This window comes from Apis florea, unplaced genomic scaffold (assembly GCF_048593485.1).
Source record: "Apis florea isolate Af1SG1 unplaced genomic scaffold, ASM4859348v1 contig_2350_pilon, whole genome shotgun sequence".
Taxonomy (NCBI): domain Eukaryota; kingdom Metazoa; phylum Arthropoda; class Insecta; order Hymenoptera; family Apidae; genus Apis; species Apis florea.
This window is the reverse complement of record NW_028256565.1, coordinates 6,017,465-6,042,072: the sequence shown is the minus strand read 5'-3', so window position 1 is coordinate 6,042,072 and position 24,608 is coordinate 6,017,465. Positions and strand designations below refer to the sequence as shown.

At 39.6% G+C, this 24,608-nt stretch overlaps 6 protein-coding genes across 27 annotated transcripts in view; 4 read left to right on the top strand and 2 right to left on the bottom strand.

Moving 5' to 3' along the window:
* The window catches only part of Ser (protein serrate), a 102,351-nt gene extending 99,781 nt beyond the window's left edge, over positions 1–2,570 (bottom strand). For 2 of the 3 annotated variants that reach the window (XM_086904805.1, XM_012490498.3), the window contains exon 1: positions 1,916–2,287. Coding sequence is in view for 2 of the 3 variants with exons in the window: in XM_012490498.3 (XP_012345952.2) it covers positions 1,916–1,981 (66 nt within the window). In the remaining variant the exon portion in view is untranslated. Of the gene's footprint in view, positions 1–1,915; positions 2,288–2,469 lie in introns of those variants that run through there. The other variant, XM_086904804.1, reaches the window with a different exon arrangement.
* Positions 2,190–14,133, top strand: LOC100871507 (uncharacterized). 19 transcript variants are annotated; one of them, XM_086904822.1, is made up of 13 exons: positions 2,191–2,280; positions 2,788–2,887; positions 3,213–3,293; positions 3,384–3,685; positions 3,776–5,925; positions 5,977–6,149; positions 6,234–6,560; positions 6,641–7,567; positions 7,651–7,788; positions 7,876–7,968; positions 8,948–9,718; positions 9,783–9,825; positions 9,918–14,133. In XM_086904822.1, the coding sequence occupies exon 13, from the start codon at positions 12,513–12,515 to the stop codon at positions 13,266–13,268; it is 756 nt and encodes a 251-aa protein (XP_086760948.1). In that variant the 5' UTR covers positions 2,191–2,280; positions 2,788–2,887; positions 3,213–3,293; positions 3,384–3,685; positions 3,776–5,925; positions 5,977–6,149; positions 6,234–6,560; positions 6,641–7,567; positions 7,651–7,788; positions 7,876–7,968; positions 8,948–9,718; positions 9,783–9,825; positions 9,918–12,512; the 3' UTR covers positions 13,269–14,133. The 19 variants fall into 19 exon arrangements, with proteins under 19 accessions (XP_086760952.1, XP_086760948.1, XP_086760950.1 ...); XM_086904829.1 differs by having other exon boundaries at positions 2,192–2,280; positions 5,600–5,925; XM_086904820.1 differs by having other exon boundaries at positions 2,232–2,280; positions 2,694–2,887; positions 5,600–5,925.
* On the top strand, positions 13,246–16,837 carry LOC116414914 (uncharacterized). Its single transcript, XM_031918496.2, has one exon. The coding sequence runs from the start codon at positions 13,530–13,532 to the stop codon at positions 16,662–16,664; it is 3,135 nt and encodes a 1,044-aa protein (XP_031774356.1). The 5' UTR covers positions 13,246–13,529; the 3' UTR covers positions 16,665–16,837.
* LOC100871118 (uridine diphosphate glucose pyrophosphatase NUDT14) lies at positions 14,767–18,171 on the top strand. Its single transcript, XM_003696748.4, has 3 exons — positions 14,767–17,420; positions 17,708–17,781; positions 17,951–18,171. Exons 1-3 carry the CDS (start codon positions 16,978–16,980, stop codon positions 18,106–18,108), a joined length of 675 nt encoding a protein of 224 aa, XP_003696796.1. The 5' UTR covers positions 14,767–16,977; the 3' UTR covers positions 18,109–18,171.
* Positions 18,161–20,302, bottom strand: Atg6 (Beclin-1-like Atg6). 2 transcript variants are annotated; one of them, XM_003696747.3, is made up of 5 exons: positions 20,042–20,302; positions 19,579–19,739; positions 19,034–19,446; positions 18,474–18,962; positions 18,161–18,382 (listed from the first exon to the last, which is right to left on the bottom strand). In XM_003696747.3, the coding sequence occupies exons 1-5, from the start codon at positions 20,151–20,153 to the stop codon at positions 18,265–18,267; spliced, it is 1,293 nt and encodes a 430-aa protein (XP_003696795.1). In that variant the 5' UTR covers positions 20,154–20,302; the 3' UTR covers positions 18,161–18,264. The 2 variants fall into 2 exon arrangements, with proteins under 2 accessions (XP_003696795.1, XP_012345958.1); XM_012490504.2 differs by having other exon boundaries at positions 20,038–20,281.
* Positions 20,303–21,288: 986 nt separating this feature from the next.
* Positions 21,289–24,608, top strand: part of hth (Meis homeobox homothorax) — a 479,196-nt gene continuing 475,876 nt past the window's right edge. The window contains exons 1-2 of the mRNA XM_086904801.1: positions 21,289–21,410; positions 21,489–21,560. The gene's annotated coding sequence lies outside the window, so the exon portion shown is untranslated. The remainder of the gene's footprint in view (positions 21,411–21,488; positions 21,561–24,608) is intronic.

Sequence of the window (24,608 nt, the reverse complement as noted above, 5' to 3'; positions counted from 1 at the left end):
GAATCTTAGGATAAGTGAATTCTTCAGTACTCGAAGAGATTTATTCACTATCGTGACTCGTTAAAACGACTCCGTGTTTTACAACAGTCTTTCGTTCAACCGATACGTTGATCCTTCAAGTTTAACGACTTTTGAACTCTCCCAATAGTTGTATTCCTTATCGAACATAATACAAGATACTACAAATCGCGTCTTCCCTTTGCGATAAATCTCTAGTCGCGAGGCTAATTTGCGGAAGTCGAGGACGCGCGAGTCGAAGACCGAGAGGATATTGAATATCTTGCACGACACACTTCGCACTTAATGATCCGTGGAATCGTTCGGACACGATTCCATTTCCTACTTTTGACCAGCAATTAACAGTGTGCTTCCATCTAGCAGCGTGCTCCCGCTGTGTCTTTCATTATTGGGCCACTAAATTACAATCACCGATGCTAAACACGAGTCTGTCGCTATTAATTCGATATTTTAAGCCATCCTCGTGCGGATGGAACGAGGCTACAAAAAACGTCTCCAATTTGTTTGCGTTACGTTCCCCGTGCGAGATATTCATGGTAACGATCAACCGTACGCAAACTCTTTCATCCAGAACACTTGAATTTCCGTGGGACTCGCAATTTCTTCGGACACAGTTTTTATCCTGCGATGGTATTCCTGATCACGTGTAAATATCTTTACTTTTAACACATTCGACGCAGGTGAATGCACACGTCATGAACAAGATACGTAAAAAATGAAAAAAAAAATGTTTTCACGTATCGTTTCGCACACAAGTAAAAGTATGCACAATTATTTTGAATTTCGTTGCATTTCTCATTTCGTTTTACAATTATTTTTTATCAAAAAAACAATATCCGCCGATATCTGGAGATCCGCTTCGATTTTTATTACCGCGAGAAATGTGTTAATCGAGAAAGCTCAACTCGGCCGACAGTCACGTAATTATACAAAAATATCTAGAAATCGACTAATGGGAACTAAAAATTGCTGGTCAGAGATCGGAATTACATTCGAAACTGATTGTACGCACGAAAGAAGCGTTAAATCAAACCTTAAGGATGGTCACGGTTTGCGGATCGGGTTGAACGGCTCGAAAATCGTTCTCCAACCTCGTCTCCTTTTTTTCGAAGCGACGTGGACGTGGACCGAACTCGTGCCAGGGGAGGATCGGGTATCACCGATCTTGAGGGCGGTCGCGAAAAACGCGTGGAAGAAGAAGAAACGATCGATGCCGGGATATCGACGACGATGGTGGGTTGGATACAAAGAGGAATCGGACGCGCAAGCAAGGGCATGCGCGAATCCGCGTCTAATCACGAGTTTAACGCTTTTTACGACGTCCACGAACCTTCTTTCACCGTTCGAGTCGATCGTTTTCCCACAGTCAGCACACTGGTTCTAACCTCGGCTAGGAATCACGGCGGTTCTTATCGCTTTTTCGTACGTTGCTCCTTTTTCTCCAACGTGTGTCTACGATCGTTCCAGTTTACACGATTTCGCATCAAACTACCGAAACGTTATTACTGACCGGGATGAGAAAGAGAGAAACATGATACCATAATTACCGTTCGAAAAATTATTGATTCTTCCGTCGAATAACCCGAAATTTATTGGTTAAAAGTATTTTTAAGTATGGATAAACTTTGAATTATTTATACGAATAATGGACGCCATTAGATGATTAGCCATATTGTATAACGGTACAGCCATATTGATAATTGCAATGAATTGTTCATATGATCAACTACAGTGGGCGCCATCGGATAGGTATATCGTTTAACATAGGAAAATTTTAAATAAATGATCAAAAGTTTATTTCATTCGATTGAAATATAGATTTTGAACGAGTTGAAATAATTAGTTTGATTTTAATATAAGCTCGGTTTTATGTTATAACATGAATAAAAATACTTACATGTTTTACACTCTTCGGAAATTTGCTTCGATGATGGTAGCCAATTGATGTTTCGCACTCACTCATACTGACAAGTCTATCTTGATTTAAAACTTTGTTGGCACGTTTCACTGATTGAATTATGTAGAGATAAACCTATTGTATACAAATAGTTTATACTATCTTTCACTTCACATCTTCTACACCATTAATTAAAACCTAACACTATCGTGTAATTGAAACCATTGATTTAATCGTATTACACTGAACAAGCGAGAATTAGATGCAAGACGAGAATCGATTATACCGATCTATCGAACGTTCGGTGGCAAACTTCGGTTCCTTCTCGAATAGGTATACATAACCTGTCAAACATCAGACAACTGGTAATTATCATCTTTCTATTTTAATCGTTCAATCGTTATTTCAGTTAATTATCGGTCAATATCGTATAATTAACTATTTAACTAAGGATTTAACTATTAACTATAAAATCTACGACTAAAGTCGTTGGTCTCTATTTTGATGGATAAAAATCAGTTCGCGGTCGCTCGAATCAATGATCGCATTATTACCTTAGCCTATAGCAAACAATCCCTGCTTTTTCACGAAGATTTCTTTTCTTGTCCGCGTTCATTCGTGCGCATGATCGATTCCGCATCACCTCGATTTCATCGCGAACTAATGGAAACGAGCACCTAGTCGAACAAATGACATGTTTTAGTTACGTAACCTTGATCTTGATCGTGGTGATGTTTTCGATTCGTGTTTTAAATCTTATTTTCTTTCTTTCTCGAAGTTTTAGATAGGCTGATGTACGAGTTCATCGGATATACATCGACTATGAAAACATTAAAGTTCTAGAATTTCATGAAAATCCATGGCTGTTGCAGACAACTGCGTCTAAATCGTAGGATACGGCAGTTGAAATTTTATGCGATCGCGTGATCACGTCTCCTCCACAAGTTTTCCTGACTCGGATGCAACGGAATGGTTGGTTTCCTTATCGCTAGAATTAGAATTATTATTTTGCGCGAATTATTCGAAGAATCTATGTATTTTTAATCGTATACTGCGCATATTTCGTGCCGAAGTACCTTCTCTTTTTAATATTCCCTTATTCGTGTGTAGAACATAACACGTAGAATGTTAATCACAAATAAACAAAGTGTTAACATGTACTTTCCAAATATCTATAGAAGTAAAAGAATCTTTCGTTCGAAACATTTTAATGAAATTTAATTAAATTCGCGTGTTGCACGAAAGTTGTTTCAATTAGCTTCGTATGAGCGATCGATCTATTTACATTTTGTTACAGTCTGAATATATAATAATCAAAGAATGTTTCTCATGGTGAACAAGAAAGTAGAAGTGCCAAGAGCAGCAAGCTGAATCAGAAGTTAAGGAGTTAACGATTATTTTCCATGGTTCTTAAGCATTAACAAACGAGGAAAAAGTTTCTATACCAACCACTGTATCGTGTTTACAGGTACTGGGCCAACGTGAACGTATTGTAGCCAAGTATACGTTGCGGAGGACCACGGGCAGTATAACACATAAAACGGGCGCATAAACGAGATGCTATCGGAGTTGGAGGAGGTTCCGCGTAATCTATCCAATTATCGTTCGATCAGAGCTGTATCCGTGATTGTTGGGACCCCCAGCCACCGGGAGAAACTTGACTGCGATAAAGAGCATAAGGGATGTCTGCACAGAAGTTTCTTATCCTATATACTCTATTACAAACCGAATAATATCGAGAAAAGCAAAGCAAGCGTTTTAGAGAGAAAAGTAAGTTTTGTTATTGGTTAATTACCTTTGCTTTTTACATTTTTTTACTTTATACTATACAACATGATATAAATCTATATTATTTTGCAGTAAAAATTACAATAAAACATTGTAATAACACTACTAATAATAATTACCGGTAACCAATACAATTTTATCTTTAAAAAAACAATGAATAAGTAAGTATAATTCCTTATCATCCTTTCCTTTTCTTCACATTCATATATTATCCACGTCATTGTACTTACAGATCTTTTGGTTCAGCATATCCACTCGTCGCCATCCAGCTAGTTATCAACGATTTATTAGTTATCGAGCGTAGAACCACTTGCTTCTTCATCGAACTCGATTCACGGTTCGGTTTCGCAGGGTGGGGTCACCGAAGGTTGCGCAACTCGTGGCTATTGCGCGGCGGTGCTGCCTTCCACACGATTGCCACTTTAAGTGCGCCATAATGGCAGTGGGCTCGCTAAGAAGAACGCGATCTTAAGAAACGGCTCACGGTGCCTTAGCACAGGGCTCGCCGTCTGTCTCGGTTTCGCTCGCTCTCTCGTAAGGCTAGCTGTCTCGATCGCTCAGGGCCCCGCGGATGCGGATCGCCGTTGGGCCTTTCACTGGGGCCTGCGGGCTACAGGTCGCGACCTCAACGTGGTCCACTCCCTCTTCCCTTCCCGCCCCTTCGTTCTTTCTCCTCCTGTTTCTTTCGACTCCTTCGCCGCTCTCCATCCTTCTCCTTCTTCCCTCCACCTCCATCCTGCCTCCTTTTCTTTTTCTCCAAACATTTTTACCTCCCTTCTCTCTTACCTTTGTGCTTTACCTAACCCGGCTCCCTTTGCCTACTCGCTCTTCTCCGTCTTCGCTCCACCGCCGTCTCGTTGCCACTCTCCTCTCGTCCCCGTTGTCCAAGATACCCCGAGTCGTCTATTCTTAGTCACTCTCGTTAAACGAACCCAACAACGGTGATCAATGGGAGTTTCCAACGGCTTAACTTCATCCGGTGGATAGATGCATCTCTGGCCGGATAGATTTGGGTTATCGCCGGGCGGGATGTTCGATCGAAGGTTGACAACGTGAAAACGGGTTCCTTTCTACCTTCCTTGGAAATGTAGGAGATGCGCTCCGCTCGTGATATCGACGTAGGTTCGCGACGTTCCCGCGAGAAGAAGCGGCTTGCCCTGATTTTCGAGTCGAGCGCATACGTACATCGGCCGACTCGTGATCACGACCTCCGCGATCGGAAGAGCTTAATCATGTCCCGGGAACGTTGTATATGCGGCGTATACGCGACGAGTGCTATAACTTGGTGGAGAGAGAAGAATCGTTTATTCATTTCAACGTACATATATAGGAATCAATTTTACAGTCGAGTCACTTAATTTCTTCTGACTACGATTAACCTTATGTTCCACTTCTATTTAGTAATCGGAATTTAATCGATCGTTCATCGACCAACGCACAAGAGGATTACGCGAATTTCTCGGCTGCCTCGGTTTTATTTACGCTTCATCACGGTCGCCTCGTTAGGAGGAACACTCGCGGCTGTAATTAACTCTCCAAAGGCTCGCCTTTGGAATTTATGCCGATACAATTTTTATCATAGATTCTGCTACTTCTTTCTAACTGTATACACATCGGATAGATCGACGTATACCATCGATTGAGCTCCGTTATCGTTGCGTAACGAGCTTGAAAACGCACGAGAATGATCCTTGATCGTAGTCCAGATACGTTTGAAAGATTCTTCAGACAATTGTTCTCGAGTGTTTTTTTTTTTTTCAAATTGTGTGTTCGTTTAAGAGCAACAAGTTTTTTTATAAATAATCATATTTCTCTTCATTGTTTATTAATCGACTCCTGCGACGAAACTTTCAGAATACGAAACTCGGTATTAATCTAGACAATTCTCTTTTTCAGATGGTTATCCCCAATATCGAATCGTGATAAATACTTTGAAGAAGAGTTTGCTATAATTTCACTCTCAAGTGGACACGTACCTTTCGACCGCAATTTGTTCAAATAATTCGAAAGCATCGGATATATTAATTTCACGCGGGTGAAGGGTACCCCGCGGTAATTTTCAAATTACAAGTTGGCCGCAGGCGAAGTACAGACCGTGGCCGTTCAGCCACACTGGCCTTTAAGACATTGTCTAAATAATAGTCTAATGGATAAGGTATTCCAGGGCTGGGACCAGGCCGATGGTGCCGCTTCCAAGAGTTGCTGCATTGTGGTTACGCCAGGTACAACGATAGTCTATATTCCCTTACGACTAGCTTCATTCCCCTTTAAAGTGTTTTAGAGGTTCTGGAAGTGGGTGCTCGGGCCGTTTTCTCCGGCAAACTGCCTCGTCTCTGGATCCCCGGCTTGCACTTCATTGGCCGCTCAACGGTCGTTGCTAACCCGGTTCTTGAAGATTCATCCCGTGTGTCTCGTGCCGACGTGGCCTGAGCTCTTATGGTTCCTGGTAACGATCTTTTCCGATAGCTTACACGATTTAAACGCGAGCTGCACGTGCATACACGGTCCGGTGCGGCCGCATAATTTTCAGAACGTATTTACGCGAGGTACTCGAGTGATCATCCTCCGACGGAAGTCCTTGGATGGACGACTTCTCCGATGTGAAAAAAGTGTTCGAAAGGTTAATCTCATTACGAGACCCTTGGGATCGAGATGCGGCCGGAGATCGGGAAGATTTCTCAACACGAGGGAGCTTTGATGTCGGAAGAATTGACACTGGTTATCGCCGGTGAAGCAAATAATCATCTCGACGATGCTCTTTCGAAAAGAAACATAGAAGCTATAGCAGCGAAGAAGCGCGGTAACGACGAGTGGAGATCATAACAGTTACCTTCCAGGAATCAATTGGATCGCGATTGTAAGAAGCAAGTTGTGGTATCGAGTGACGCGAAACCGCCTAAAAGAAATTCAAATATTTTCTATTCGTATTTCTTTCAGCCGAACAGTTATACCAATGCCATTCCCTGTCCTAGACAATCGTGCTTGACAGTTGCAGTACAAAGAAGCTTTCTCGACCACGATCCTTCGAGCCGAAAGAAATTCTCTAATTAAAAACTCTGAACAAGAAGAGGAAGAAACTGACAGAGTTCGTTCACCCGTGTATCTCGAAATGGACGAAAGTTTCACCTCGGAAAGTTGGAAGTTTCGGTACAAATTGTCCTTGAGATGAACCAACTGTCACGTTCATTTTGCCGATAACACATTTCTTAAGAAAATGATTGTTACACATCCGGATTTATCTAGATTTACAAAGCAACATCGTAAAATAAATTGTCAAGCTTAACACAATTCTTCCTCGAACGTTATAATGGCTGCCGCACGATGTTGCTCATTAATTCTGTTAATTTGTGGCGTAATCGAATGAGAATCTGGGAACGTTATCTTCAACTGGATAATGTTTCACGTGTATCATAGCATTACTCTTTCTATGGTTTCTACCTATGAATGGAAGAAGATGAATTGCGTAATGATATTCTTTTTTCTTTTCTTTCTTTATTTTTTTTCAACTCTTTCTTTTATCCTTTATATTATTCGCGAAGGATTATCATACAATGAGATTACACGGATGAACGTCTAAAAATATAACGGGTTTATGACGGGTTTGAACAGTGTCAAGCGGTAAATAATACGCTGTTAATTTGTGGCGGCCATCTGACGCGGGGCTTAGCGCGTTTACTTACGGTTTCCGGCGAGCAAGAAATCGCACCGTCCGATAATCATCTGCAATGTTATCTGGCTCACGATCACGAACCGTGTCCTCAGTCTGATATGGCTAAATTAGTTCTGGGAACGCGATTACCTGCTACCATGCAAATTGAAGTAACATGGAGCGTTACGCCCCTCTGGTTACGTATGTATGCTTGCGTATGTATGTTATTTCTTTATCTGGATTCTTTCCCGGTTGATGTTATTTCCTTACAAATTGATTCTTAATTTTTCAACTTCAGATTTAAAAGGATTATTGCTTCCTCGGAAAAAAATTTGACACCAAGTTTTACGCGCCAACCCAATCGATACCAACCGACCAACTAAAAGTGAACTCAAGTGCACACGGTAGCACGTGTCTTCTTCGTTGCGAGAAAAAGGTACCGATCAATATCATCGATGACATTGATAAACGAAATCGAAATTAGAAACACAAAATTAATCCTCGTAATCTTTTAATAACCTAGCAATAAGATATATGGTAGCAAGGATAACGATCATCCACCGATCGTGCAGGGAAAGGAAGAACTCGAAGAACCACCTACGGCTCCTTCATCGTGGTAAAGATACGCAGCAGAACAAATTGGGGCCCGCCGGGTTGTTTGACAAATTTCGTCTAGCGCCGCGGGAGAGTGCCTTCTAATATCCTCCCGGTTGATTCTTCCTTGTTCTCCGCCATCTCCGTTTCTCCTCTCGCCTTCCTCCTTGCCCTCTGTTCGAGTTGGTCCGCCGCCGCCGGCCATCCTTTAGCATTCGTTGCACGACCACTTTTCTCCCGCTCTCTCTATGAGCGGATCCGTGTGCCCCGTTCGAACGTGTGTTTGCCCCGTCACTGTGTGTGTGTGTGTGTGTGTGTGCACAAGAATCTGCATGCGCACGTATACGTACACAAAGACGGAGGGAACGCTCGTACTGGAGCGTGCAATGCACACCAGCACGATAGGTGGTAGGACTCGGAGGATGAGGCCTTCCTTGGCTCTGAAGAAGGTACCGCTATCGCCCTCTGACCTCTCGAGGCGAGCGAACGAGGCCTCCTTCCACCGGTAATTTTGCCTTCGGTCCCGGCTTCCTGGTGCTACCCAGATCTAGATCATCGAAAATCGAAGACGAGGGTCTCCCCGGTTTCGCGACCAGCCTCGCGCTCTTCACGCTAAGGACGAGCGTACCGGATCGATCTAACCGGCGAGACTCCCTCGAGGAGTGTTTGCACGCGATATTCCGATCGCCAAGAGATCCACAGAGTAGATAGTCCGCTTCTGTTGTCTTGTATTCTTTTTCCTTTCCTCTTCTTGTCCGCCTTGTGTTCTCTTGAAATATCTTGGAACAGAGTTCTCTTCTATCAAGCCTCTTCTCGCGGTGAAAATAGAATACGGTGCTTTGGGTAAAAAAAAAAAAAAAAAAAATTTAACAAAGATAAAAACATTGCAATTCTCGAGGGGATTTTCACACGAATTCGAAAACGTGACATAAATTGGGTATATCTATGACACCGATCACCCACAACATTTCATCGCTATCTCATATCTCTGTTATTCATAGATGCAAACACTTGGATAACGGCTGGAATCGATTCAACGACGCCACGCGTGGAAAGTAAACGGGTCCATCGGATTTTAATGGGACGAATACACTATGAATGAAGGTTTTACCTGGAAAACGGAAATCGAGGGATGGAAGCGGGAGGTGATTCGCAGACTTTTCCCCGTGGGAATGGAACATTTACGAAGTGGCGTGGAGCAGAAGCACTCGCATTCCGAGGTAAATAGCGAGCGAGCCGGCCGGTGCAACAAAAACATCGGACGTTAGGCGAATTCGAGATGAGAAACCGTTCCTTTCGAGAGAGAATTATTCAAATTGCCGATGAACCCGCCAGTTGGAACAGTGTTCCACGGCGAGCACTGTAACAAGTACGTAGAAGCGGCGGGCTGTTCGCGCGCGCGCACTCGAGAACAACTCGAAACGAGGAGCTCTGCAGGAAATAATGTCGTGGGATTGTTTCGCGCGCTATCAAGGTTTCACCGGCTCGTTTCGAGGCCACACGTCCCTCTGGATGTTGAATAAATGAACGTGCGCCTTGGAATATCGCGGAGGAAACGATGCTTTGACGGATCGTAAATCGGATAAACGAATGTGAACAGGTATTTAAACGGAAATGCTCGTATCATTAAGGACCAAGCCGTGAAAGGGAGGCATAAAGGAAATGTCGCGTATGTACGATAATATTGAAAAATTTAAGTAAAATAACTTATTACTTTTTTCAAACAGTGTATTCAGATATACCCAGACAGAAATGGAAGATCTCTATAAAAGGTAATTTATCATAGTCAAAATTTCAAATCCGATTATGGAGTGTAAAAATATTTCTTTTTTTCAGAACTGTAATTATCGAAAAGTTCAGATTCGATGACGTGAAATTGGTAACGTAATTTATTATATTATTCCAAATCACTTGATAATATTCATATTTTATTATTTATTAAAATTATTAAACGTAGAAGAATTTTCGCAGAATATTCGGATCGAAGAACTCGGAGAGAGAAGAACTCGAGGATGATGTTGACTCATTTACGTGTACACGGTCATCGCGGATCGGCTCGATGACTAATCCCGATCCGGACAAGGGTAACCACTTTCAAGCAATACCGAAATAACGGTCATCGGCGGGAAGGCAAATTAACCTGGCCGACTTCGAGACTTCGCTACCGTGGAAAAAATTGGAAATCACAATGGTCGATCCTTAAACGGTCGCGCGGCATTTAATTTTACTCGGCCCTCGTCGTTTTCACCGTATAATTCCGATCGTCGATACCGACGAGCCGCGAACAAAGAGAGGATCTTGGATAAATAGCGGGCGTGCTCGTCCTCCTCCGGTTTCCGCCACGATTTAACGGGAGTTAATACTGTAACAAGGACAACGATTGTCTGTAATTTCTTCATTTTGTCTACGATTGGTGTGTGTACGGTGAGAAATTTATATCGAAAAGGAGCGATCGATGATTATTTCAATTCTATAGATTTTGTTGGAAAGGATATCATGCATATTCATGCATACATTTTATAACAATTATTTATAACTGAGATACGAAAAGATTACGAGGTGAAAAAATGGCCGTCTTATGCAATCATTAACGAGACTTTATCATCCTGTATTATCGAAGAGCGGTTTTATAAAATTCGTTCTTACCTCGAACCAATTAACTGGCGAATTTATATATCTTCCCAATATTATACGAAGCATCCTTTTCTTAACGCGTATATATGCCTGGCATCGATATTAAAAATAAATGGTGTTTAAGAAAGCCGTGCCGATACTCGAGCCCGAAATAAGAACTTTAACTTTCCTGTTCTAAAAGGCAGCACGGGAATTAATAACCGCGATCGCGTAAAACGTAATTAAAAGCAAAGAATATATCGGATAACCAATTTTCGGCTTAACGAGCCTTCTCCTCTCGGGGCTGGATACGATCAAATTAGCGTTTCGGTATTTATTTCCGGTCATCCGGTGACCGTTCGCACGGATTCCCAGACGAAGGTGGGACAAGAAATGGCTTCCAATCTCGTCCGGAAAGTGATCATCGTTGCCTCGAGTCGCACGATTAAGGACGCCGAAGAGAAGAATCTTCAAAAATACCGGTCACGGCCGAGTGTCATCGCTGCCAGGTAGAAGATAAAATCGGCCAATCTGCGCGAATCCCTTCCTCTCCCTCCCCTCTTCTATTCCCCTCTCTTTCTTATCGGTGAACCGATAAAAGGCGGTTTATACGCGAGCACGTTACATGAAGAAAAGGGCGGCGGCGAACAGGGAGGGAAAAAGAAGACGAGGAGGATGGTGATCCCGAAAGGCGGACGAACGAGAGAAAGAGAGACGGCCGTTCGTTTTAATCGCTAATCGCCAATTACCTGGGGCGTCCCGCGCCCCAAACCCCCACAAACATTTTAACGAGCCGCCGTGTCGCCCGGCCCGGAATTTTACTTCTGGACGCTCGGCTTTCAAGTCGTCCAGGATCCGTTTCGGACCCCGCAACCGTATCTCTTCCCTCGAACCGTTTCTCTCCTCCCTTTAACCTGTCTCCCTTCCTCGTCCACGCTCTTTCCACCTGTCTCCATCTTTCGCGTTAGGATTCGAGACTCTAACGTTCGAGCGTGCGTGGTGTGTGTGTGTGTGTACGCGCATGCGCCCGTACCAATTAGCGCATACTTGGACGCGCAGTGTGTTCGAGCGTGGCACGAACGGTCGTCGGTCGGTTTTGGACAGAGATCGCGGAATCGTTCGAATCGTTCCAAGGCTCGTTTCGAGGCTTGGATGTTCTCTCCTCCAACAGGAATTATCGTGGTTCCTGGATGGTTGGAGGTCGTAACGGGGCGCAGACAATGAGCCTGCTCGCTAATAGGAGGCGATTAGTCACGGACCGGCTAAGAATCGAGGTAAAGGTAAAGGAGCTACCTGAGATCCCGGTGTGTTTCGGATAAATGACACCGGGTAGCGGGATTATCGCGCGGGATAGCGGGAAAAAAGGGACGGGTTCAACGGCGGCCAGGGCTTTCCTTTAGATTTTCGTAACGGTTCTGGCGGGATGTTTCACGACGTCAAGATTAAGTGTACACCACTGTGGGAGCTAAGTAATAACTGCCAATGGAATTAGAGACGTTGCACGGTCGCGTATACGCCACCACGGTGGATGGTGTATACGTGACTGTGCCGTGGACGAGATTTTTATCCGATGACGGGGATATCTATAAACACGAAACCGAGATATAGGAAGGGAATGTTTGGATTCCCATTTGAGGAATTCGTCGGAACGAATTATTATATCCGTCGATGACGATGGGAATCCAAAGATAAAATTGATAAGCTTAAATTAACTAAAGTTGTCAATTATTGTGCAATTATCGTGCTCGCGTGATTCGATTGTTCACACACTCGATATGTCACTTTCCATTCGTCAAACCAAACCTCTCTAAAAATTTCCAGTATCAAAATTTTTCACATCACAAGTTTTCTTTTTTTCGTATCAATTATTTTAACCGCTTTAACCACTCTCTCGCTTAATCCATAAATTTCAATAGTTTCAACGTCAAACTACTATTATCGATTTTATTCGAGATGTCCTGCTTCGGTGGTCGCAACGAGCAGATCTACATAATCGAAATACTGATCCACAAGTTGACATTGACGAAGAACAAGATCAAAGATCTCGGTGATTATCCAATAGCGGTGAAGGTTCATTTTCTCGATTTCTCGGTGTTCGAAATAACGAGGGACGAATTTTATTCGGTGAAACTGCCGCCACCAACCGAGGATGGCATCTTTTATTTCATGGTAGGCAGAAGTTGCCTGTTTGTAAAACAACCGAAGGATCTGGTAACGGAATTGCAATCGCAGAATATAAAGGTCGGCGTGTTTCGCGTCGGAGACTCTTACCCCATGGCCGAAACCGAGATAACGTTGCCAGGCTGCATGTGCGACCAGGTGGCGATGGCCATGAACGATCCCCAGAATCTGCCAAAACCGTTTATGGTGAGAGGTAGTTTCAATCTGTTGGACCCCGGCGAGAATCCGTCGGGAACATTGGAGATGGAAATGCGACTGTCCTGTTTGGGCCGATCGATCATGACCCACTACGAGCTGCATCCTAAATTCTTCACCTTTAGGAACAACAATCAGGAAAGGGAGTTCTGCGTCAGACGTCTTCTCCCACCCAGTTATTATCCGGAAGGCGAGGCTAAGGAGGTCACGGAATTTTTGGAGAAAACGACGGTGGACGAGCTGAAGGGGAAGGTGAAAGAAGAACCGGCGAAAAAGAGGGCAAGGAGAGACAGGGGGAGGGGGAGGGGGAGGGGGAGGGGACGCGGCAGATGATTCGCGATTTCATTATGGAAATAGAAAATGATCATCCGGTATAGGAATTCTGTTAACACGGGTTACTATGGTGATCATAAAAGACACATTAAATTAAACGATTGGCGTGGTTAGGTTCGTACATTTATTGGCCGTAAAACGATTACAAAATTAATGGCGCGTTACGGGTAAAAATCTTATCAGAAGTTCCCGCTTTTTTTGCGGTTTGCGATTTTTCATTCTAAATTCTTGTGCAACACTGGCGGGACAAAAAATCGTAAAATGGCTCAGAAAAGGAGAACCGTGAAATCCAAGGGAGAACAGCTTTACATGCTCGAGATATTGATCGATAAAGTGACTTTAAATCCTCAAGTGCCGGATATCAATGTTGAAAATTTTATCGTTTATGTGAGATTCGTCGATTTGCCGGAATGTAAGATAAGCGTCCCACAAAGTGATGATAGTCAGGATGATGATAACAAATCAATCGTGAACGGAAAATCGTGTTTATTTTCCAAAACGCCTAGCTGCCTTATCAGGGCTTTAAGGTGGTCACCGCTGTACATGGATGTGTATTACAAAAACGCGAATTGCCCGCAGAAGAGTGATTTTTTGGGAACGTCGAAAATAACTTTGCCCGCCTGTATGTGTAAACAAATTGTAGATAATCAAAAAAAATCCAACGATTCATCCAAACCATGCATGGTAAAAGATTCCTTCGCTCTAATCGATCATAGCGGGAATAAATCTGGTAGTATAACCGTAATCCTAAAATTATCATGTTTTGGAAGCTCCATCGTCGAACAATTTTCTCTCGCTGGAAAATCGTTTATATTAGAGGATTCGCCATTACGAAAGTTTCTCTGTCCATATATTTATCCAGAAAGTTTAAAGGGTGAAGAAGATTCGAAAGTCGAAGATCCGCGTAAACTGAAACGACCAGACTCACCTCTACGTATCTCGATTGAGAATCCCGCGTTCAAGACCTTAACTATGGCCGAAAAGCTGAACGATTCCAAGTATCGAGAATTAATATACAAAGCTTATCCGGACGAGCCGACATGCTGCTGCCAGCCCAAAGATCGTTCAAAACATCCTATGATATGCCCTTCGGGTTGCACTTATCCTTGCTGTATAAAATTAAGAAATCCCGATGTATTGTTGAACAAAGAGAAGAAACGCGAAGATCCATTGATCGACACTTACTGCGTGAATCGCAGCAGCATCACAGCATTATACGAATTGAAGCAGCTAGAATCTTCGTACAACGTGAAAATTCCCAATATCGAATCTACGAAGGAGAACCGATTTAACACCTATTGCACGAACGCTTTACACTTTCCTATCGAACAAAATCACACGTGTTGCAATCCGACCAGGCTGAAAGGTGGTGGAGACGTAGAACAGATATATCTCGATCCGACCAGCCTTACATGGAACAATTACGACAATGATTACAGTTTGTACAGCGAAAAAAATAATGAAATTCGATTGGAGGGGGGTGGCGGTGAGGATAAAGATATGAGCAGTTGCAGCTGTTCCGGTTCGCCAGTCTCGGTACCGCTGCGGAAATCATTGTCGAAGGATAACGATGTGGTGGCCATCTTCGACGCTTGCGTTCCTCGTCCAACAACGACCGGGGCGACACCTACTTGCATTTGCCCTGGAAAAGATGCCAAGTGGCCTAGAGGAGCTGCAAAATGTATGAAATCGCCGTGCATGGGGATTGATTGTTTGATCCGGGCATTCAAAGATGCCCAAGATTTCGTGGATTCTATTGGAAAGGTGCCAGGATTGCCAGGACTCGGTTTAATGGATCCATCCGAGAGCCCGTATTTCGGCAGAGACATCGACAAAGATTATATGCCCGTGCAGGAACGGCCAGCACCAAAGAAGAAGGGTGTACAAGCAACACCGACAACACCGACAGCTCCTACTTGTACAGCACCGTGTAGCATTCCAGGCAAACCCCCCGAAGATATTCGTGCTCATCTCACCTCTTACACGCCTACGGCTCCCCGACAAGTCACTGTGTCGCCACGGTTGGGAATCGTCCGCGAGGCAATACCTGTTTTACCGGAGGGAGGTTTAACAGTCGCACCTACGTTCAAACATAGGAAGAAGGAGGATAAGAAAGAGGAGAAATCAGAGAAACAGAAGGAGATCGAAGCCACGTCGTCTGCTGTGATGGAAGCGGAGGTGGGTCCTTGCGGTGAACCGAGATGCAAATCGAGGAGGAAAAAGGCCGCGGATAATACTAGCGTGGTCTTGAGTAGCACTCATGTCTCCGCCAAGGTACGGACGGACAAAAAGCGTAGCCCTGTCTCGAAATCTAAACATAAATCAAAGAAAGAGGTTAAATACGCTTCTTCGAAACGTTCCGGAAGATCGAAGCATGACAATACGATCGATATTCAAAAAGATATGCCAATTATACCTGGCCGTCAAATAGCTGCCGGTGGTAAAATGATGGGTCGCGATAAAAGAGGAAAATTTTTAGGGCCCGGTGGAGATCGCACTGTTCCCCCGCATCCGTCGATTCCGATTAGCAGACGAGTAACGCGTTACGTTTACTTCGTTGGTGATTTTTATCCTGGTATCAACTTTGGCCATAGAGATTGTATCGATATACCTATGAGAGTTCCCGCTAACATGGGTTGGTTGTGGAACACGATGGCCACGGCGGGAAAATTAAAGCCGCGAATCGGTTGGAGGCCGGGCGCAATTGGTCGTTATTTGTACGAAATGTTGCAAGATGCAAAAGAGCTTACTATGGAAGAACTGGAATATGAGAAAGGAAAACCGGAGATCGAGGAAAAAGAGCGTGTAAAACCTAAAGGAAAAATTGATCGTGGAAGGATCGATCGTGGAAAGATCGATCGTGGAAAGATCGAACGGAAAGGAGTAAAAATAGTGGAACGGGCAAGATCTTTACCTTCGCGGCAGAAGAGCCCTATGAGACGGCCCAGAACAGGAAGAACTATAAGTTATCAATCGATGCAGAAACAAACGAAGATGGAAGGAGAAGAAGAAGGACCAGAAGCGCCACCGACTTTGCACATCCATAGGAAAGATGGCACTTATTACGTAACGATGTATCCTATTAAACAAGAAACGTCTACTGAGCCGACTTTGTCTACACCGATGAAACCGCTTCAATTCAAGATCGTAAAGAACAAAGACGACGATACAGATGCGACTAGTTCGACGGCATCCGATATGGAGATTGAATTCTCTCCTCCCGCGGCGGTTACCAGGTATCGCAAAAAACCTGATGTCGTTCATGTCGATACTCAAGTTCGTCAACAAGAAATTATAGATGCGTTTAAAGCGGAAGAGTTTAAGAAAAAGAGCAGAAGAGGAGTGAGAAGGGAAAAAAAATTGAAAAAAGAGTCTAAGACTTTTGTTAAAAAATAGAGATATTAAATAGAATACTTGGAATGAGGAAAATTATAATACAATTACGATATGATTTTGATATAAAAACGATTAGAATATTTGAACAGAAAGATTGATATCATTTGATAACGCAAAGATTTATCTGACATATAGTGAAATAATTTTTAAATAAATATTTAATTTCTAATGCACATTTGAGACTGCGCGTTTCGATTTAGTGTTAACCGCGGCATCTACACGTATTTGTTGCGCATGTCCATCGAAACGTTACCGACTGGAGTTAAAACTATCGAATCGAGTGAAATATCAAAGTTTTTACAGTACGTAAAAAATGGATATCAAGACACAAGAAAAGCAAAATGAAAATATAAGAAAAAAAATGCTCGATGTGCAAGAATTGCGTATAGCAAAATGTCCGTCAAATTCACCATGGATCAGACCGGTTAGGATATATTATAAACAAAATGGCGAATACAAAGATTGGGATGTGGTAAGAGCACATGATGGTGTGAATATAATTATTTTCAACATCAGCCGAAAAAAACTGGTATTTGTTCGTCAATATCGTCCAGCATATTTTTATACATTTCTACCTGAGAAATATGGATCGGTAGATCTTGAACAATATCCGCCATCATTGGGTTTAACCTTAGAACTTTGCGCCGGTATCGTGGATAAGAACAAACCACTTGTCGAGATCGCAAAAGATGAACTACTAGAAGAATGCGGATATGAAGCACCATCGGAAGCCTTTAAATATATCATTACTTGCAGGTGTGTCAATGGCAAATTAATAATTTATTAAAATGCTAAAATATTATTACGTTGTACATTAAAAAGTTGTTTAATGTTTTTTCTTATGATATTACACGACATAATGTTAGTGAATAGTGTAGTTCGCAAGTGCATGTGTCATTTCGTTTTTTTTTTTAAATTATATGTATTTCTTCTCTTTCTGCTTCTATTCCTCTGTAAAATGTGTCTTACTAAAAAAAGATAAGAATAAATATATTTATAATTTATCATATTTAGTTATTTATTTTGTTATGGATTGATTGTAGGTATGTTTCCACTTCGGTCTGCAAGCAGACACTCTTCTATGTCGAAGTTACAGATGAAATGCATACTCAACCTGGTAAGTTAATATTATAAATATAATTTTTAAGATTGCTTCGTGATTAAAATAATATATTTCAAGATTAAAAGATGATATAAGGTTCTAAATAAATTTATATAATATTCAATAAAATGTGTTTGAAGAAATTCTGTTTCTTGTCCTTAAGTAATAATTCCTCAAATTAAAGGAGGGGGTTCTGCAGCTGAAGGAGAACTGATCGAAATAGTGGAATTAAGCATTCCAGAAGTAAAAGAATACATCAATTCTGAAGAAGTACAAAGTCCACCATGTTTACTATATGGTGTAAGCTGGTTTTTAGCTAATAAATCTGAACATTGTTCTTAATATCTTTTAAACTTGTTCAAATTAAACATTGATCATATTCTAAATAAAAGCATTATCCTTTAACTGATTTATTTACAAATAATGTGTATGTACATAAGAGAATGTAAAAGAGACGTATGATTAAGTTTGGATGAATTTGCATAAACTAGCATAAAATTAATGTTCAGCCTCATCTTTTGTAAACTGGGAGCTAACCCAAGCAAGACCCCATTTTAAATTAGTTAACAAAAATTTCAATGCCTTGGTCCATTGTTCTTCTGAATTAAATTGAATTCTAAAACAGGAAATATATATTTGTTATTTAAAGATTATAAATAATTAATAAAATATGATATAATTAATAAATAATTAATAATTATAATTACTTGATGGAATAAGAATTTCCTGTTGCAGAATCTTCTATTTTTCCACGATCCATTCTATACGGAAGACAGAATCCGCTGTCTCCTTTTTCTACCTGTTCCTTGAATTGTTGTAAACAATCAAGAAATGCTACCATTGCTGCATCAAACTTTGTATCCCATAAAAATTTGAATCCTCCACTTCCATACAATGGGAGTTCTCTGTGCTGATCTAAAGCTTCAATATAACTATGGTTACCAAATGGCACTAGACGAAAACGTTTAAATGTGAGATTCATTTTTCTAGCAAGGGCCGTTAACAGCAAAGTTGTTTGTCCCCAAGCAGCATTTATTTCACTCCAATCAACCGGTGCACTTGGTAATCTGCCTAACCGGAATGAATTTATAGTTCCAAAATGTCCTGAATGCCATATATGAAATGTAGCATTAAAAACGTTCGTTTTCTTCAATCTCTCTAGTTGTGAAGCAGCATAAGCTAATTGACATTCCAAACTAATTAAATAATTACTGTTAATGAAAATGAATTATAAAGGATATATATTAATACAACATGTTATTATTACCTACGGTATTCATCTTCTGCCAATATGAGATCTCTTTTGTGTTTTGAATATTCCTTCCAATATCTTTCTTCTTCGCTTTGTAACCTTTCCCTTTCTCTTTCCTGTTGAGCTATAGCATTTCTAGTTGCAATTTCTTCTTTTCTCAATGCCTCTAGTTCATTTATCATTCTTTCTTCTTCTGATTTCACATCTTGCAATTCTTTGGTAAGAGTTTCCATTTCTATATCTTCATGACCTTGATGTTGTTGTTCTACTTCTAATTTCTTCAAATATTCATTGTAATCTGACCATTCTCCTTCAGTCATTCTTAATTGTTGATCCATTAGTAATAAAAGACTATCTGTACATTCATCACAGAGTGGATGATCAGCAGAGCTACTGCTACTGAGAATATCAAATAATGTTGCCCGTACCTTAAAAAAAGTACATTGATATTTTATATAAATTAATAAATAAATAAATCAATAAATGAACAAATATATGAATAATATGATATTTAATAATACGGTATAGCAAATGAAAAAATGAACAAATATATATAACACCTTTAAATGATGACTCAAACTTTCTGTTTCCCCAGAATCACCAACTAACATGAATCCATTAGTTCCATTTGCAGATTCAGTTAATTTAAATGGAGGTACTAAATGTTCCATACTTCCAGTTTGAGGCTCTAGTTCACCCATCACTTGTTGTTGGATGGGAACTGTTATAATAAATTATTTATATTATAAATTTTTATATAAAATATATTATAAAACATAATTTATATAAATCCGTATAATACAATAATTATTTTAAATAATCGATGAATATATATATATATATATCGTAAAAATAGTAATTTTTAAAATATAAATAAATCATGATTATCAAAAAATCATAGAATGATATAATTAAAAAATATAATTAAGAGAAAAAGATATTACTTTCATTTTACTTCTTAAACGAAGCAAAATAATTAACAAATCTTATAAAATTATATATTTCGAAATAGAAATTACCTACGTGAAAGTTCAGCTAAAGTATGTTCTCCCAGATGATAAAAACTTGGATCTAGTCTGAGAGGTTGTAGACATCGTTGACACGCAAAACTTACATTACTCTTTATATCAACCATTTTAATTTTTGGCGATTAAAAAATAAGTTCAACTTCCAACGAACTGGTACGCCACACTATTTATAAATACGTATTTGACGCTAGGAAGACAGGGTCAGCTGATTTTAGTTCTATGATGCTCCGCAAGAAGGCGCACATAGTTTACTTATGGCGTCTTTTTGTTATTACACATTATAATCTTATGCTTAATTTATAAGATTCAATATTTATAATTAAAATATAAGCAAAAAAAAAAAAAAAAAGATATTAAGAAAAATTATGAATTAAAAATTATAATAAGTAAAGATATATAATTCATATAGTTTAAATATTATATATACTATAATATAGCACTATAGTGTATTAAAAAAAATTACGATTCTGCAATAAGTTAATTTTTAGAGATAAAATAAGTAAAATTAACATTTATTATAATTTTTAATATTTAATATTATTATAATAAGAAAAACTATAATAAAATTTAATAAATTTCATAAAATATATTTTATAAATATTTTTCAGTAACCAAGTTGGCCAACATTTTTTCAATATTACCCTAAAAATCGGTAGGATCTTTAACCAAATAATTGAAGCTAAAAAAAATTTATAAGATGATAAATAATATTTTTTTTCAATTCCTAAAATTATGAAAAATAAACATAAATTTTCATTTTATGATTTTTGAATTAATTTTGAAGTAATTTTGATTTAATTTTGCGTGATTAAATTGTAGCATATATATCATTTTTTTTTAAGATTATCGAACATTTATGATATCTTATAGATTGAGAAGAAATCTAAGGTTCTTTTAATAAATAAAGATAAAAAAATTTTTTTTCAAATTTATTATTTCTTGTCTTTAGTTTGAATAAGAATAAAAGATTAACGCCATCTCTTGAATTATTTTAGAAAGATATTTTGAAATAAAATAATCGTATTAGCCAAAAAATGATTATTTTATTCTATATAATATAATTTTTATTATTTATTATTAATTAAAGTATAAAATATAAATTATGAAAATAAAAAAAGATAAATAAAAAAAATTAAGAAAACATATATATTTTAGAAATTTTTAAATTAGTTAATTATAGCTACAACTGATGGCAGCACAAGTGTTCTTGTTAAGTGCTACACTCTAGTGGCGTTACTAATAAACTTTTAGTCATAGTTCGTTGTTTGTCGCGCGCTCAAAAAAAATTTTGTTCGTTCTTTTACAGTGTTAAAGTGTTATAAATTATAATTTAATCATTATTATACATCAATAGAAAGTAATAGGTAATTACAATAACTATTTTTCTCTTATTATTTTTTAAATATAATACTTTATTATGATATATTGCTTTAATTTTTCAGATCGTTGTCAGATCAAGAAAAACCGCCATACTTCAAATCTGAAATCGCGATGCTCGAGAAGACATTCACAGAGTGAGTTCATTATTTAATTGTGATATTGATATATGCATGATCTTTCTTATTTCTCAAATATTCATTTCGCAATGTTGTTCGCGTAACTTGTTTATATAAAGTTTATGAATATCGGGGAACATGTTCGAATCAACAGGTAGCTTTTCAATTACATTTATCGCCCTAACTATATAACTTTAACGTTTCGTGGACATTTATCATCGCAGTCCATTAACTACGTCATAACAATCGGTATTTCTTAAATGCAATTATATTAAACTTTCATGTAACTTTAAGAAACTGTGTTTACGTTTCTCTAATAATAGCAACGATCCTCTTGTCATCTTGAGTATTAGATACAATGAATTATTATGCAAGTGTTTCGTTAGTTCTCTTTTCTAACACGATAGTTTGAGTAGCGCAACGAATCGCTGACTCAACTGTCAATCATCTCTATTACGTTAATTTCTGTAGCTATTTTCAAGGGATATATAATAGACAATTTAAAGCTATAAAACATCTGTAACGAATGTATTCTATTTGTAAAATAATGATATTTATCAAAGTTGTACAATAACCATTTTATTGAAAAAGTTAGAATTTTCGAATTATTTTAAATAATCAATCATTTTCGTGTAATTTCAAAACAATATAATTGTGCATACAAATAGACTTCACTAATAATTTTTGCATTATCATGCAAGAATATAAATATGCATCGGTCATGTATGTTAGAGTTTCGTTTATAGCGAACATGACATCATGGAATAAATAAAGTTACATAATATGATAGGTTAAATGCGCATATCGATATTCAGCGCATATGCATTCGCGCACGTGGTACTACGTTTCCACTTATCGTCGCTGTGCGGCGCTATTAAAAACGAATGATAACCAATTACGCGGGAATGCAATTGCGAGCATCTTCCGACGATTATTCCTTGCAATATTTCATAGATCCTATTCGGCAAATTATCATTTATATCTCCGCTAGAGTTCGAAGCAAACCTGTTCGGATATAAGAACTACCATAACAGAAAGTTAATCACACGTTCCGAATGATAAAACAACGAACGATTCTCTTAAAATGCAAGATAATGAATCCTATCCATGATTTTCATTATCGTTGCATTTTAGAACTCTTCCGAATCATAAAAAAGGAATCAACGTACACGCGAAAAAAGCCATACAACGTCCTTGCTTGACGGTTTGCAACCTTGACGCGAATCTTCCTACGCGATTACCCGTGTCATCGACGAGTTTACAATTTACATCGTTCGATTGCAGGCGCAATTGAACACGTGTGAGTGCGTTGTGCGTGAATCGTCGCGTATATCGCGTGGGTGACAGTGGAGAGGGTTACCGACGGAGAAGATCCTTTGAGAAAAGAGAGAGAGAGAGAGAGAGAGCGAGAGAGAGAGAGAGAGAGAGAGAGAGAGAGAGAGAGAGAGATGGAAAGATATGACTAGAGGAAGAAAGACAGAAAGAGAAAGACGAAAGTTCAGGAAAGGGAAAGGGAGAGGAAGAGGTTGAGAAAAGGAAAGAGAGAGAGGAACAGCATGATATGTAACATGAAATAAAAGGGGAAGGAGCGAGTAGGGATTGGAGGGAAGAGTAGCGTAGGGTGGGCGGCGACCGTTTCAAGCGGAGGAGTGCCGTAGGGGCCGATAGGAGCGAAGACCGTTGAGTTTGAGTCGAGGTGAGTGAAGCGCGGGCGTCACGACGACGTCGGCATCGTGGCTGGCCTCCACCAATCCGTCCCTCAGCGGCCATGTTGCTCGCGTACCTGGGGCGGAGCACCGTGGTCTCTTGTCTTTTTACGCTCACAAAGCTTCTTTTCCGCTCGCTCGCTCGCTCGCTCACTCGTTTCCTTCTTCTCGACGACGTCGTGTCCTCGTCTTCTTGTCGTTTCTATTTTTTCTTTCCCCCCTCCCCCCACTTCTTCCTTTATTCTTTTTTTTTTCTTGTTTCTCCTTCGTCCTCCCCTATCTGATCCGCGTACCTTGTTTCTCTTGTTCGCGCTCGCGTTATACTTCTCGCAGTCGCGCTTCTTTGTAACTCCTCTTTCCGCTCGACCACCTTCTTCTTCTTCTTCTTCTTCTTCGGGGGTAGCCGAGCACCCGCATAGCACCTGTGTGACCGGTGACGTAATACAGCTGGTATCTTGACCGCGAGCCGACCCTTTTCGCTTCGGTACACGAACCGATCATGTCACAGTAGCGCAGACCTTGGTGGTTTATGAATCCGCCTTCGTCGAGCAAACTGTTCTTCGATGCTCCACGTTTATATAATTATTCTCTATAAAGTGTTTAACATATTCCATAAGAATTCAACGTGGTTCAACGTGATATGCTAACTGTTTCCTCATGCTACGTTTGCTAAGTTTTCAAATATATCGTATTAAAATAAGCCCCAGAGAAATAAAAGTTTTAATCTTGAAGTCTTGGATTTAAAGAAAGAAAGGGAAATTATTAATTATCTGAATCGAAATTAATATTATCCATTTCTGATTGTTACATTTTTTTAATTTTAATATTCAAGATATAGATATAGATAGCTAATTGCCAACTCATTGGCATATTAGATGGCACTCCTTAGCGATAGATGCTTAGAGATAAAAAATACATTGAATAATCAAGTTAAAATAAACAGGAAACGACGTGCTCATTATATAAAAAAGTAATATCTCATCCACAAAGTCTTGATTGAAATTCATATTATTTTATATTTTTATGATTACCAACTGTTTTCCTTTTCAATTACATAATTCGATTATAAATTATTTATAAGAGTTTATTATTTTACTTTCGTTCGTGTTACCTGTTCAATAGTAATACCACCAATTAAAAGCCGCATACCACAATAATAATTTTCTTCTTTGAACGATTATTTTAATCAAACTTTCAACTTTCGAGTTCTAAAATTCCAAAGATCTAGATCCAACTACGACCAATCTAATCCAAGAAATATATATATATATAACGTATACAAGTATCGCGAATCCAAGCGAGAGGGATCGTGGAATCTTCCCAAGGATTGTTACTTCGACACTCGATAGAATCTCCATTG

What these genes read in the sequence shown, in the direction of transcription:
- Atg6 (XM_003696747.3), bottom strand. Translation starts at nt 20,153, where the DNA reads ATGGTTGATATAAAGAGTAATGTAAGTTTTGCGTGTCAACGATGTCTA. An exon ending in TACTTTAGCTGAACTTTCAC is followed by an intron (nt 19,740 to 20,041) that starts GTAGGTAATTTC and finishes TTATTATAACAG; the next exon opens with TTCCCATCCAACAACAAGTG. An exon ending in GTTTGAGTCATCATTTAAAG is followed by an intron (nt 19,447 to 19,578) that starts GTGTTATATATA and finishes ACTTTTTTTAAG; the next exon opens with GTACGGGCAACATTATTTGA.
- LOC116414914 (XM_031918496.2), top strand. Translation starts at nt 13,530, where the DNA reads ATGGCTCAGAAAAGGAGAACCGTGAAATCCAAGGGAGAACAGCTTTAC.
- LOC100871507 (XM_086904826.1), top strand. Translation starts at nt 12,513, where the DNA reads ATGTCCTGCTTCGGTGGTCGCAACGAGCAGATCTACATAATCGAAATA.
- LOC100871118 (XM_003696748.4), top strand. Translation starts at nt 16,978, where the DNA reads ATGGATATCAAGACACAAGAAAAGCAAAATGAAAATATAAGAAAAAAA. An exon ending in AAATATATCATTACTTGCAG is followed by an intron (nt 17,421 to 17,707) that starts GTGTGTCAATGG and finishes GATTGATTGTAG; the next exon opens with GTATGTTTCCACTTCGGTCT. An exon ending in TGAAATGCATACTCAACCTG is followed by an intron (nt 17,782 to 17,950) that starts GTAAGTTAATAT and finishes CTCAAATTAAAG; the next exon opens with GAGGGGGTTCTGCAGCTGAA.